The sequence below is a fragment of the Dasypus novemcinctus genome, chromosome 5 (assembly GCF_030445035.2).
Source record: "Dasypus novemcinctus isolate mDasNov1 chromosome 5, mDasNov1.1.hap2, whole genome shotgun sequence".
NCBI lineage: Eukaryota > Metazoa > Chordata > Mammalia > Cingulata > Dasypodidae > Dasypus > Dasypus novemcinctus.
Genome location: NC_080677.1, coordinates 157,934,608 through 157,949,507, shown reverse-complemented (window position 1 = coordinate 157,949,507; position 14,900 = coordinate 157,934,608). Strand labels below are relative to the sequence as shown.

At 36.8% G+C, this 14,900-nt stretch overlaps 1 protein-coding gene across 5 annotated transcripts in view; it reads left to right on the top strand.

Annotated features, from left to right (window-relative positions):
• ANKRD26 (ankyrin repeat domain containing 26) overlaps positions 1 to 14,900 on the top strand; it is a 125,382-nt gene that overhangs the window by 72,345 nt on the left and 38,137 nt on the right. For 4 of the 5 annotated variants that reach the window (XM_058297776.2, XM_004470751.4, XM_071215475.1 and 1 more), the window contains 4 exons: positions 2,738 to 2,908; positions 4,774 to 4,807; positions 5,547 to 5,688; positions 10,396 to 10,609. In XM_058297776.2, coding sequence (XP_058153759.1) covers positions 2,738 to 2,908; positions 4,774 to 4,807; positions 5,547 to 5,688; positions 10,396 to 10,609 — 561 coding nt within the window. The remainder of the gene's footprint in view (positions 1 to 2,737; positions 2,909 to 4,773; positions 4,808 to 5,546; positions 5,689 to 10,395; positions 10,610 to 14,900) is intronic. The other variant, XM_071215473.1, reaches the window with a different exon arrangement.

The window sequence follows — 14,900 nt, the reverse complement described above, 5'->3', positions numbered from 1 at the left end:
CCCAGGCTGTTTCTGCTTTCTTCTAGCTATTTTTCTGGAAGAGGAGAGAATCCTCTGTCTTTCTAGTCCGCCATCTTCCCCTGAGTCCCTTTGTTATTGTGTGTTTACCTCACTCCTATGGGTAATATTTTTGTCTGTTTACTGCCATATCCTCAATTTTTAGAGGGCCTAGCATACCATAGGTCTCAATCAATATTTAACCTATTCACCTGTGTGAATTTTTTTAATGCTAGATTAAATCTCACTTAAATAAAAAATAAATTTGATATGGGTCGAATCTGACAGTTTTACCTGGCTGTTATAGCCCTTTTATTTTTTGAATTTTTAAAATTCTTTTGGCTCTTTCTAATAAGTGACCTTCTCTTTCTTTCTTTTTCCCATTTAGAGAGCAGAGCCCAATATTGTATTACTATTTATTCTTTTACTGGCATTTATGGTAGTTTTATTTATGGTACAATACATCAGAGGAATGACAGACTTCATTTGTATAAATGAAAAATAAACTATAAAAGTGGTAAATTATAGGATTTTCAAAAACTCTTGCAAAAGGATAATTATTCCTCAATATTTGAAATAAAAAGACAAAGTCGAAATTTACTGGTCATCCTAGTAAGACAGAGCTGTGCTGGCCTGGTGTCTCTTCTAAGAGAGCCAACTGCTGATCTCATGTGGGGTTTGGGGAAGAACGAGTGTTGACAGCTTTCACAGATCAAAGTGGGGTGTCATATTTAGGAGTTTGGTTATGTGAAGAAGACCGTTGTTGATTGGCAGAGTCTGCGGCATGTGTACTGGAGTGAGTTTGTCCTTGGTTGACTGTCTTTGAGAAGCAAGAGGCTGACATTGTTTGGTAGGCGAGTGAGATGAGTGGTAACTGACTTGATGAAAACACCTGATTCACATATGAGAGGTCCTGGGTTTGATCCTTTGTGCCTCCTAAAAACAAAACGAAACAAAAAACAAGGGAACAAATGAAAAAGCCAACTCAGGGTATCTGATGTGGCTCAGTGATTGAGCTCTGGCTTTCCATTTAAAAGGTCCTGGGTTAATCTCTGGCCCAATACCTCAAAAAATAAAATAAAATAAAAGGAGTTTAAAACTGCTTCTGGTGGCTTCTTGTTACAATGGCTATAGAACAGTCATTCTTCCTAAGTTTGAGGTAACTTTTTTTTATCATTACCGGTTGTTCTTTGGTTAAAATTCTTATTCCATCAACTATGTTCAAAGTGAAAAATATTTCATGTTCTGGAGTTATAGACTTATTTTTGAAGTTTGGGTCAAGAGGGATTGTTCAATAATTGCTCTGAGGAGGATCGTCACTTTTCTTAGATGCTTAATTTTAACTGGAAGAATTATCTACAAAATGTGTTTTTTAATTGTAGTTTTTTATTTTTTGTATGCTCAGGGACTCATGCCCAGTTCCTTAATCTCCAGTGGGAGAATCAGTCTCTTTGTAAATTTATGTCAATACGTGATGATAATATTCTTATAAATGCATTTACTCTATAAGACAGTAATTATATTTTTTTGATAAATCCAGCTTTTTATATTAAGATTAGGCTAGGCAAAAAGTGTAAAAAGGTTATCAAGTTATTTTATTTTCAAGTGAAATCATACTGAATCAGAATATTGCTCTTTTGAACTATATGTAATGGCATATGGGTATTTTAAAAATAAACCCTCCCCTCCAAGATATTTCTCTGATTTCTTCCAAGTGTTATATGAGCTTCATGCTCTTTTATAAACTTCATTTAAATTAAGCATTATAATGAATTTAAAAACAAACCAGGGAAGCGAACTTGGTCCAGTGGATAGGGCGTCCGTCTACCACAAGGGAGGTCCAAGGTTCAAACCCCGGGCCTCCTTGACCCGTGTGGAGCTGGCCCATGCACAGTGCTGATGCACGCAAGGAGTGCCCTGCCACACAGGGGTGTCCCCCGCATAGGGGAGCCCCACATGCGAGGAGTGCGCCCCATAAGGAGAGCCGCCCAGTGCGAAAGAAAGTGCAGCCTGCCCAGGAATGGCACCGCAAGCACGGAGAGCTGACGCAGCAAGAAAAGATACAGATTCCTGTGCTGCTGACAACAACAGAAGGGGACAAAAAGAAGAACATGCAGCAAATAGACACAGAGAGCATACAACTGGGAGGGGGAAAGGGGAGAGAAATAAAATTTTAAAAAATTTAAAAATAATTTGTGAAAAAAGACAAACCAAAAAATTAGCACAAATCAGATTATTACTTACATGTCAGAGGGTCCATTGCTTTTGGGCGTTGATTGCTAGTCTCTTACTATGGCATTCAAGGTTCTTCAAAATTCCTTTCCTCACCCATCTCACTATTTGCTTCCATGTGTTTTACACTTTTTCTTTAAAGTTACTAGGAAACATCAAAATACCATTTGCCTAATCTTTGCGTTTATAATCTAATCTCTAAGTAGACTAACTTCTCCCACTTCTGTGCCTATGAGCTTCACTGTTTTGCTTCTGTAAAACCTTCCTTGTGCTCAAAGGTAAGTTTTCATAAACTAACTTTGACATATCACATTGTATCATGATTGTGTATTTACCTGTTTTTGAGGCGCGAAATGTGTATTTTTTTAATATAGTTGGTACTTCATAACTGGTTTTATGAATTAATGAATGAAGATGGGAAAGAGTTGGAATTTTACAAAAACTATTTTTTTATTCTTTGTCAGTAGAATTATTAGAAAACATTGGCTTTTTTATGGATTTTTTAAAGTAGCAGTCCTGCCTTGCATATGAAGGAAGTAAAGAAAAGTGAAAATGAAAAATGGACCTCAAAAGAATCTGTGATTGCACCAATGTTTGAGAAGACTGATTCGCTGACTGGTGTTTTACTACAAGCTAATGATGATAGCAGTTTAAGTGAAATAGATCAGGATGAAGGAAGGTAAAATATATAAATTCTTTATTTCCCTGTGATGAAGTATTAGCAGTGATTACTTTTTCTGGAAATAAAACAGGAAAATGTAATGAACAGGCCAAAGCAAGAGAATACATAGCTACATCAAGTGCTGCTGAAAGGTTGATTAGGATGAGGACAGATGACTGACAAGGAGCATTTTCAATGAATGGGGGACAGGAAGCCGAACCATAGTGTTTAAGTGCAGACAACAACTTAGAGAATTTTTACTGCAGAGGGCAATAGAGAATGGGCGATGACTGAAGAAGAATATGGGGTTCCAGGGAGGTTTTTGGGGTTTTTTTTTTTTTTTTGTCTTTATTTTCCAGGGAGGTTTTTAGTTTTTTAAATTTTAAGATGGGAGATTGAGTATGTTTGCATGCTGATAGAAATGATTCAGTTTGTATTTCTAAGTATCAGAAAGCTTGCTGATTATAATACATTATCATTTTAAAATTTAGAGTAAACTAATTGTCCTTCATGTATTCATGTATAACTTAGAGTAAACTAATTGTCCTTCATGTATTCATGTATAACTTTATGGTAAGAGGTTGTTCATTCAGAATGGTTTAGAAATGTAATAGTCTCATATAATTGAGTAGGCAGATGATTACTTAAAAGTTTTATTATCATATGTAGATTTTTAAAAAATTTTATAATAAACATAAAACACTTAGACCATACTGAATAGAATTTAATCATTCCTGGTAATTCTAGATACTGTACTGCCCTTGACAGTATCATGAATAAGCTATGATTTTGTAAGGTACTGTAAAATATTATTTCAACTTAATAGTTATTGAGGGTCTGGGGAAAATGGGAGGATTTTGTTGTATGTACAATAGAAAAATAAACTGTCGATTTATCACAAATTATTACTTTTGAATTATAAAGTTTTAAAGTACAGAAACCATATTTCCCTATACTGAACAGTGAGCTTGACACATATTGTGTGCTCAGTATATTTGAAGGTATGAATAAACAGTTGAATGAATGAATGAATGACTTGATGAATTTCTTTTGAAAAAAGATATCTTTAGTTTCCTGAAAGTAGTTTTCCAATGTTGTCTAGTCTTATTATTTTTAAAAAATATTTGCAATATTCAGAAATTATTATTAATAATTATAGCCAGAAATGGAATGATAATGTGGATTCATTTGCTACCATATTACTTAAAAACACTTAAAAACAAATATTAGTTTCACAGTATTTTGTAAAACACATGCTATGGAGCCAGAATTCCTGGGTTTGAATTTGGGGTCTGCTACTGACCAGCCATATGGCCCTGGAAAGTTACTTAACCAGAAATTGTGCCTCAGTTTCTTCCTTTTAAAAATACCTTATATATTACCTACATCATAGAATTGTTGTGAAGATGAAAATGATTTAAGGCACAGAAGGTGCTTAGAATAATGCATCGTAAGTGCATAGTGAATCCTCAGAAAACGAACTAATGTTATCATTGTTAAATAAGGGGTTCTCACCCCTTTTAAGGACTTAAGTAATACTTTCCAAATAGGATTTAGTGCCAGTAAAAGCTTGTTTTTGTTGAAAACAACAAAACAACCCATTATATTTTTTCTGATTTTCCTTTTGATTTAAAGTTAATACTTTTTATATTATTAGTAGTATATTTTCTTTATTCTATCATGTTTCTCCATTATAGTTTAGCCCTCATTATAGAAGAGTACTGTATTTTAAATTAACTGTAAAATTTCTTATGAATAGGGGAAAAAATTACTAATGCAGATTTTTAAATAAAAAACAATAGTTTTAGATACCCTTTTTAATTTACATTCAGATTTGCCTGAAGTTTTTTTTTTTTAATTATTTGTTCGTTCTTTGTTTTTAGGCCTGCAAAGAAAGTATCTGATGAAAAGAACAAGGTATTGTAAAAAGTAAATTATCAAAAATATTCTGTAGTGAAAAAAATACTTTTTTTTTTTCCCAAAAAGATTTCTTTCTTTATTTATTTCTCTCCCCTTCCACCCCCAGCCCCAGTTGTCTGTTCTCTGTGTCTGTTTGCTGGTGTTTTGTCTGCTTCTGTTGTTGTCAGCGGCACCGGAATCTGTGTTTCTTTTTTGTTGCGTCATCTAGTTGCGTCTTTTGTTGCGTCATCTCTCCATGTGCACAGAGCCATTCCTGGGCAGGCTGCACTTTGTTTCACACTGGGCGGCTCTCCTTATGGGGTGCACTGCTTGTGCATGGGGCTCCGCTATGTGGGGACACCCCTGCGTGGCATGGCACTCAATTGTGCGCATCAGCGCTGCACGTGGGCCAGCTCCATAGAGGTCAAGAAGGCCCGGAGTTTGAACCGTGGACCTCCCATGTGGTAGACGGACGCCCTAACCACTGGGCCAAGTCCGCTTCCTGAAAGAAATACATTTTAAGGTTAATGTGAAAGCATAGAAAAATCTTCTTTTGTTATAAAGTAAATACTTTTAATTTGAAAAAGTGATTTAGAAAGAGTAGTCATTGATAAATGTATTCTTTTGACAAAAATTAGGTCTTTTAAGCAGTACCTCTGTTTTTGCTCATATAAAAAAGATGGAAATTTACCACCTCCCTAGACTTATTCTATAAATATTTTGGGACCATTTTGTAATAGTGTTATTTATTTTATAGGTCAAAAAGCAAATTAATTCTATGGATGACTTTGATGACTTAACTCAGTCATCAGAAACAGCTTCAGAGGATTTTGAATTGCCTAACTCTAATTATAAGAATTCTATGTTGCTAATTGAACAACTTGGAATGGTTTGTAAAGGTAGGTGCCTTGTATAAATATAAAGCCTTTTTACATATACTGTTGTAATATGTGACAGCTTGTTTAGTACTGCACCATGGAGCACTGATATGGTATAAAACTGTTCATCTCAGAAATAGTAATATGTTTTCTATTAAAATAGAATGTGATGTGTTGTACACTCTCAGCCACACAGCTCTGATGATTGAGTCTTCTGCTGACTCTCCCTCTCTCCAGTGACTTCACCTGGGGTCAGGTTACTGTTATCTCCTACCTGGAATACTGCAGTCTCTCAGAATTTTGTTCCCTGCTACCACACCTCCCGAAATAATGGTCTGCACATCAGCCATACTTACTATTGATTATATCGGAATATTTTTAAAAATTCAGATCTGATCACATAATGTCCTTGCTTAGAACCCAGAAATCACCTCTCATTGCTGTAAATTTAAAGATCACAGTCCTCTAGCTTCATCTCACATTGTTTCCTATCTTCCTCTCTGTGTCCCAGATACTTCATTAAGTGTGTTCCTACAATAGAGGTTTTGTTTTCATCGGTTTTAGTGGATATAACTGACATATGATAAATTGTACATATATGAAGTGTCCCATTTCATAAATATTAACATATATAAACACATGTGAAACCATCACCACAATCAAGATAATTAACATGTCCGTTACCATCAAGTTTCCTCATGTCCATTTATGTTCCCTTGTTAAGAAATTACCAAACTGTTTTCTAAAGTAGTATACCATTTTCCATTCCCACCAGATGTATATGAGAGCTCCAGTTCTTCCACATACATGCCAATGCTTGGTTTGGACAGTGTTTTCAACTGTAGCCATTCTAATAGGTGTGTAGTGTGTATATTGTTGTGGTTTTAGTATGCATTTCCTAAAGACTAATGATGTTGTTTTCATGTGCTTACTTGTCATCTGTATATCTTCTTTCATGAACTGGATGTCCAAAATTTTCCCTCATTTAAAAATTAGTTTATATTGTTATTTGTTGAGTTTTGAGAATTCTTTATATGTTCTGGATATATTCTTGTTATCTGCTATATTTTTTGTGAGGATTTTCTCCCAGTCTTTGGCTTTTCTTTCATGCTTTTAATATAGTCTTTTGAAGATCAGAACTTTTAAATTTTGATGAAGTCAGTTTATCCATGTGTTCTTTTATGAATTGTGCTTTTGGTGTCATATTTAAGAACTCTTCACCTAACACCAGGTATATTAGTCAGCCAAAGAGGGGTTGAGGCAAAATACCAGAAACCTGTTGGCTTTTTTTTTTTTTTTAAAGATTTATTTTTATTTATTTAATTCCCCTCCCCTCCCCCGGTTGTCTGTTTTCTGTGTCTTTTTGCTGCGTCTTGTTTCTTTGTCCGCTTCTGTTGTCATCAGCGGCACGGGAAGTGTGGGTGGCACCATTCCTTGGCAGGTTGCTCCTTCCTTCGCACTGGGTGGCTCTCCTTATGGGTGCACTCCTTGCGTGTGGGGCTCCCTACGTGGGGGACACCCCTGCATAGCACGGCACTCCTTGCGCGCATCAGCACTGCGCATGGGCCAGCTCCACACGGGTCAAGGAGGCCCGGGGCTTGAACCGCGGACCTCCCATGTGGTTGACGGATGCCCTAACCACTGGGCCAAAGTCCGTTTCCCCCTGTTGGCTTTTATAAAGGGTAATTTATTTGGGGTAGAAGTCCACAGTTATCAGGCTGTAAAGTATAAGTTACTTTCCTCACCAAAGTCTGTTGCCACGTGATGGAGCAAGATGGCTGCCACTGTCTGCAAGGGTTCAGGCTTCCTGGGTTCCTCTCTTCCCAGGGCTCGTTTTTCTCTGGGCTCAGTGCCTCTGCTCTCTCCACCAGGCCAGCTGTAGACTATCAGGCTAACAGCTGTCGCTCTTCCTGGGACCTCCTCTGTGTCCAATTGCACCTTCTCTCCTTCCTCATGTATCTGTTTCTCTGTGTTTACTTCCCACGCTCCAGAATCAAAACTCCAAGTGCCCTTCTCTGTGGTGCAATTTCTCTTGGTGGGTGGGGACTCAAAGTCCTACTGATGTGGCCCAGTCAAAGCCTCAATCGTTATTTAATCAAATAAAAGTGAAACCTCTGAATACAGTATAATCTAATATGCCTAGAGGAACAAACCAGTTTACAAACATAATCCAATATTTATTTTTGGAATTCATAACCAATATCAAACTGCTACACCAGGTCACAAAATGTTTCTCCTATGCATTCTTCTAGAAATTTCCTAGTTTTAGGTTTAACATTTAGATCTATTTGTCTCATCTATTCTTTGTCTTTTCTTCTTTTTCTGCCATCTTTAGATTAAGCAATTTTTATAAGTGTTTTATCTCTTTTTTGGCTTATTAGCTATAACTCTTCATTGTATGATATTAATGGTTGCTTTAGGGTTTCAAGTATATATCTTTAACTTGTTACAACCTACCTTTAAGTAATTTTATATCATACCATACACAGTAGAAGAAAATTACATTAGTACACTTCCATTTCTTCTGTTGCAGCCATTATGCTATGGTTGTTATACATTTTACTTTTACATAAGTTACAGACCCCAGAATACATTGTTATTATTTTTGCTTAGCAATGAATTATCTTTTAAAGGGAATAAAATAATAAGAAAATGATCTTCTATGTTTACCCTTCTGGTTATCATTTCCTGTGCACTTCACTCCTTTGTGGAGATCGACATTTCCGTTTAGTATTGTTTTTGTTATGCTTTAAGGACATATGTTAACATTTCTTGTGGTGCAAGTTTGCTGTTGTTAAATTCTTTCTGTTTTATCACTGATTTAAGCAATTTGATTATGATGTTCCTTGGTGTCATTTTCTTCATTATTTTGTGTTTTAGTTTATTGAGCTTCCTGACTATGTGGGGTTATAGTTTTCATTAAGTTTAGAACGTTTTTGGCCATTTTTCTTCAAATAATATCTTCTCTCCCTCTACTCCCTTCTCTGGAGACTTGTATATTTGCCAACTGAAGTTGTCCCACATTTCATTGATGTCCTAGATTTACTAATCTTTTCTTTTGTGATGTCTAATATCTGCTTTTATTCCCATCCCATTTTTTTCACTTCTGACATTGTAATTTACATCTCTACAGGTTTGATTTGTTTTTTTTTATATCCTCCATGCCTCTAACTTTTTATAATAACTATTTAAATATCCTTCTGTGTAACTAACATCTGTGATAGTTCTGGTCAGTTTCAGTTGATTGATTATTTTTCTTACATTGTTTTGTCCTTTTCTTGTCATGCCTGGTAGTCTTTGATTGGATATAAGGCATTGTGAATTTTACCTTGTTGGGTGTTGGTTATTTTTATATTCCTATATATCTTCTTCTGCTTTGTTTTGTGACATAGTTAAGATACTTATAGTTTGATCCTTTCATTTCTTGTTTTTAATGATTTTTTAGTTGTGTCCAGAACAGTGCTTAGCATAGGGTTAATTCTTTTTTACTGTTGAGGCAAGATTTTTTGCATACTCAATGACCTGTGAATTATAAGTATTTCCAGTTGGACTTGTGGGAATAGACACTATTCCAGGCCCCATGTAAGTGCCAGACACCCTCTCCTCTAATGTTTTCAGATGTTAAAAATCCAAAGGGACCTCCTGCCGATCTCCAGGATTTTCTCTCTACTCCTTTCTCCTCTCTGGTGTTCCCTGCTATGATCTCTATGTGCCTTGTCTTCTCCATACTCTCAGCTTCATCACTTCAACTTATGGAGTCCACTGAACTCTACCTCAGTTCCTTCTCCTTGTGTTGTGGCCTAGAAACTCCTGAAAATTGTTCATTGTATTTTGTCCATTTTGTGTTTGGTTGTTTCAGGTGGCTATTGTACTCCATCGTGGCTGGAAGCAGATTGCAGGATGCTGCGGACTGTCCTGAAAGCTCCTCCTCCCCCTTGTTTAAGTACTTCCTGCTCATCCTTCAGTTCTTAGTGCAGGCATCTCTTCCTCAGGGAAATCTTTCCTGGGTTCAATCTAGGTCATTTGCTTATGTGATCATAGAACTTTGTTCTCTTACCATAGCTATCTGAACTTGTCTTTTTTATCATTTTTATTTGTCTTTCTCTTCCATTAGATTTTTTTTTTTAAGATTTATTTTATTTCTCTCCCTTTCCCACCTACCCCCCCTCCCCCCGTTGTCTGCTCTCTTGTGTCCATTTGCTGTGTGTTCTTCTTTGCCCACTTGCATTCTTGGTGGCACCGGGAATCTGTGTCTCTTTTTTTTGTTGCATCATCTTGCTGTATCAGCTTTCTGTGTGTGCGGTGCCACTCCTGGGTGGGTTGCTCTTTTTGCACAGGGCAACTCTCCTTGCGCATGGTGCATCCCTATGCAGGGACCATCCGTGTGTGGCATGGCACTCCTTGCACATGGCAGCACTGCGTGTGGGCCAGCTCACCACATGGGCCAGGAGGTCCTGGATTTGAGCCCTGGACCTCCTATATGATAGGTGGATGATCTGTCAGTTGAGCCACATCCGCTTCCCTCTTCCATTAGATTTTAAGCTAAAGAGAAGGAGGGGTCATGTCTATTTTATCTGCAGAGGTTTGTATAATGTCTTCTATAATGGTAGGCACGGAATATATATTTGTTCAATGTATGAATGAGTAAATATGAAAATGCATGGTCCGTTATACTCAGGGAGTACTCATATATTTTACTTCTATCTTTTTTTTCTCTCCCTGATTCAGATTCTGTTAGTCTACTGAAAATCCAGGATGCAGTTCTTTCATATGAAAGATTAATAGAACTTAAAAAAAATCACTGTGAACTACTTACAGGAAAAGTTAAGAAAATGGAAAATAAGGTTAGCGAACTACTAAACGAACTATCAGAAACCAAAGAAATGAAATCACAGTTAGAGCATCAAAGAGTGGAATGGGAACAAGAACTCTGCAGTTTGAGGTATAAAGTCTTGATTTTAAAGAAGTGCTTGAACTATTTTTTTAATTAAAAAATTTATTTTTTATATCATTGTTACAAGTGACTCAGCACAAGTGGTTGTACTACCCCTTATATTTGTTCATTCCTCAATATTGAGGGATTTTGGTTGATATCCACTCTGACTGCTTCAGGCTGAGATGGGACGTAGATATTATGGGGCAGAGGAATGGAATTGTTTTGCTTGCAGTTGAAGATACTTCTTGCTTTTGGGATGGGGCTGGTCTATCATCATCATTTTATTAGTTGTCCAGGGCAAGCCTGAAGAACTGGAGAGTAGGAGCTGGTTATTTATCTGCTGGCTTTCAGGGCTCAGCCAGCATATGAGTAATTTGAAGATTTAAGTCTCTGAGAAATACACAATAGGTAAATTCAAAATTATAGGTTAAATTAAAAGAGTAGAAGAATCACGATGAGGGGGTTTATAAATTAGTACAACTATATTATATTGGTCAAATAACTTTTCAGATATTCCCAGATAGGGCCTGCTGAGGGGGTATTATTCCATGTAGCTGTGTGGCTTGACTATGGTGTCTGGATGTTTGTAGGGCCTTCAGGAGAACTTGTGTTTGAGGCTTTGTTTACCCTGGCAGGTTGTGAAATCTGGCTGAGACCTGCATAAGTGTAACCCCTGGAATGACCTCCAATACACTTTGAAATCTCTTACCCCTAAAAACTATTTTATTTAACATTTCCCCCTTAGTCAAGGTCTTTCTCCAAATGCATCACTGATTAATACTTGGTAATAATCCCTTGGTGCCAGGGATGCCCATCCCAAGGAGTCATGTCCGATTTTAGGGGTGAGTTTATTTGCAGAATTTTGTTTAGAGAGAAGACACATTTGAATAACAAGGAGGTTTTCAGGAGGAACAGCTTAGGTGTTAATTATAATTAGGCTTAGTTTCATTATTTCAGGAATAAGATTTATAAGTACAAGCATTAAGATCAAGGACGTGGCTTATTGGCCTGTTTTCTTTTATTAGGCAAGGCAAATATATTCCAGAGCTTTTTGCCATCTTATTTGAGAAGGTAGTAGGACTTCCCCAGGAGGAAAGTTTAATATTTTGTTAGCTACTCTGTGGACCTCTACGTATCCAGAAAGCATATCTATGGCAACAAGGATACATTATTTCCCGTAGAAATATGTAGCTATATAACATTCAAGATATTCAAAAGGCCCTGTCTTTTGGGACACCTGACCATATCCCACCTTTACCTTCTAACCAGGGTTATGTTAATTGATAGGTAGAACATATTTTACATATTTGCTTTGCTTCTCCTATAAAGTTCTTTTTTACTCTCCTTCTGTTGTTTTTTTTTTCCTGGAGATAAAGTTTTGACCTGCAACAGGCTGCGTATATGTTCAGAGAAGCCTCAAAGTAAAACAGTATAACTGACAAGGAAATTTGGATATTTCTGTGGTATATGCAATTTTTCTAAGAATAAAATATGCAATGTTCCCATAAACCCACATCCTCCATTTTTGACACTTACCATTGGTGTGGTACCTTTGTTACAATTGATGTAAAAATGTTAAAATATTATTGTTAACTGTAGCCCATGTTTTGCTTTAGTTACATTTTATCCTCAAATACCCCACTATCAATACCCTGTACTAGTGATATAACTTTATTATAGATCCTGAAGGAACATTCTTTTGTTTGTATTACTAACCACATTCCTCTGCCACCACAGGGTTCACTGTGTTATACAATCCCACAGTTTATCCTTTAGCTTTCCTTATATCAACATATACTACCCAAAACTTCCCCTCTCAGCCACATTCACATGCACATCTCAGTGCTGTTAATTACACTCACACAACTGGCCACCATCCCCTATGTTCATTTCCAAGTCAATATAGTCAACCTGATTATAAATTCTGCACAGATTAGTCATCCACTCCCCATTGCTCTATTCTGATTCTATCTCCTGGTAACCTATCTTCCAAACTCTGTGTCCATGAATCTGTTCACTATACTTAGTGCATATCAGAAGGTCATATAATATTTGTCCTTTTGTGTCTGGCTATTTCATTCAATATAAGATCCTTGAGGTTCATTCGTGTTGTTGCATGCATCAGTATTTCATTCCTTCTTACAGTTTAATGTAATAATATTCGGTTCTATTTATATACCATGTTTTGTTTATCCGTCCCTTGGTTGGTAGATACCTGGATTGCTTCCATCTTTTGGCAATTGTGAATAATGGTGCTATGAACATTGGTGTACTGTTTATATCTGTTTGTGTCCCTCCTTACAGTTCTTCTGGGTATATATAGCTAGTAGCAGAATTGCTGTATCATATAGCAATTAAAAAAAAAGATTTATTTATTTATTTACACACACACACACACACACACCCATTGTCTGCTCCCTGTGTCCATTCGCTGTGTCTTCTTCTTTGTCCGCTTGCATTCTTGTCAGTGGCACTGGGAATCTCTGTTGCTTTTTGTTGCGCCATCTTGCTGTGTCAGCTCTCTGTGGTGTGCCGCGCCACTCCTGGGCAGGCTGCACTTTTTCCGTGCAGGGCGGCTCTCCTTACGGGGCACGCTTCTTGCGCATGGGACTCCCCTCTGCGGGGGACACCCCTGCATGACACAGCACTCCTTGCGCGCATCAGTGCTGTGCATGGGCCAGCTCACCACATGGGTCAGGAGGCCCTGGGTTTGAACCATGGACCTCCCATGTGGCAGGCAGATGCTCTATCTTCTGAGCCAAATCTGCTTCCCTCATATGGCAATTTTATACTTAGCTTCCTGAGGAACCGCCAAACTATCCTCCATAGCAGCTGTGTACCATTCTACATTCCCATCAGCAGTGAATGAGTGTTCCTAGTTCTCCACGTCCTCTCCAGCACTTATAACTTTCTTTTTTCTTTTAATAGTAATTAATCTAGTAGGTTTGAAATGATACCTCATTGTAGTTTTAATTTGCATTTCCCTCATAACTAGTGATATTGAATATCTTTTTATGTACTTTTTAGCCATTTCTTTTTCCTCTTTGGAAGAATATCTGTTCAACTTTTTGCCCTTTTTTTAAATTGGGTTGTTTGATTTTTATTGTTGAGTTGTAAGATTTCTTTATATATGCTGGATATTAGACCCTTATCAGATATGTAGTTTCCAAATATTTTCTTCCATTGAGTAGGCTGCCTTTTCACTTTCTTGACAAACTCCTTTGAAGCACAGAAGTTTAAAAATTTTTTTTTTAAGTTTTTAATTTTGAGGAGGTCCTATTTATCTATTTTTTCTTTCATTACTCATCTTTTGGTGTAAAGTTTACGAAACCATTGCCAACCAAAAGATCTTGAAGATGCTTCCCTACATTTTCATCTAGGAATTTTATGGTCCTGCCTCTTATATTTAGATCTTTGATCCTTCTTGAGTTAATTTTTGTATAGGGTGTAAGATAGGGATCGTCTTTGAATATTTTGGATATGGATATCCAGTTCTCCCAGCACCATTTGTTGAAGACACTATTCTGTCTCAGTTGAGTAGACTTGGCAGCCTTATCAAATATCAGTTGTCTGTAGATGTGCTGGTCTATTTCTGAGCTCTCAGTTAAGTTCCGTTGGTCAGTATGTCCATCCTTGTACCAACCCATGCAATTTTGGTCACTGTGTCTTTGTAATATACTTCAAAATCAGGTAGTATAATTCCTCCAACTTTGTTCCTCTTTTGCAAGATGTTTTTTTTTTGGCAGTTTGGGGCAATTTCCCCTTCCAAATAACTGTTTTTTCCATTTCTGCAAAAGGTTTTTGGAATTTTGTTTTTTTTGGATGTACCATGGATTGAACCTGGAACTTTGTACTTGGGAAGCAGGTGTTCAGCTACTGAGCTACACCCATTCTCTGTGTTCCCGAAATTTTTATTGGGATTGCATTAAAACTGTAAATCAATTTGGGTAGAATTGACATCTTTATGATGTTTAGTCTTCTAGTTCATGTACACAGAATGTCCTTCCATTTATTTAGGTCTTTAATTTCTTTTAAATAAAATGTTGTATGGATTCTGGTATACAATTTTTTAAATATCCTTAGTTAAATTTATTCCTAGATATTTGATTCTTTTAGTTGCTATTGTAAATGGGTTGTTTTTTCTTGATTTCCTTCCCAGATTGCACATTACTGTTACATAAAAATACTACTGATTTTTGCATGTTAACCTTATATCCTGCCATTTTCTTGAACTCATTTATTAGCTTCAGTAGCTTTGTTGTGGATTTTTCAGGGTTTTCTGTATGTAGGAACATGT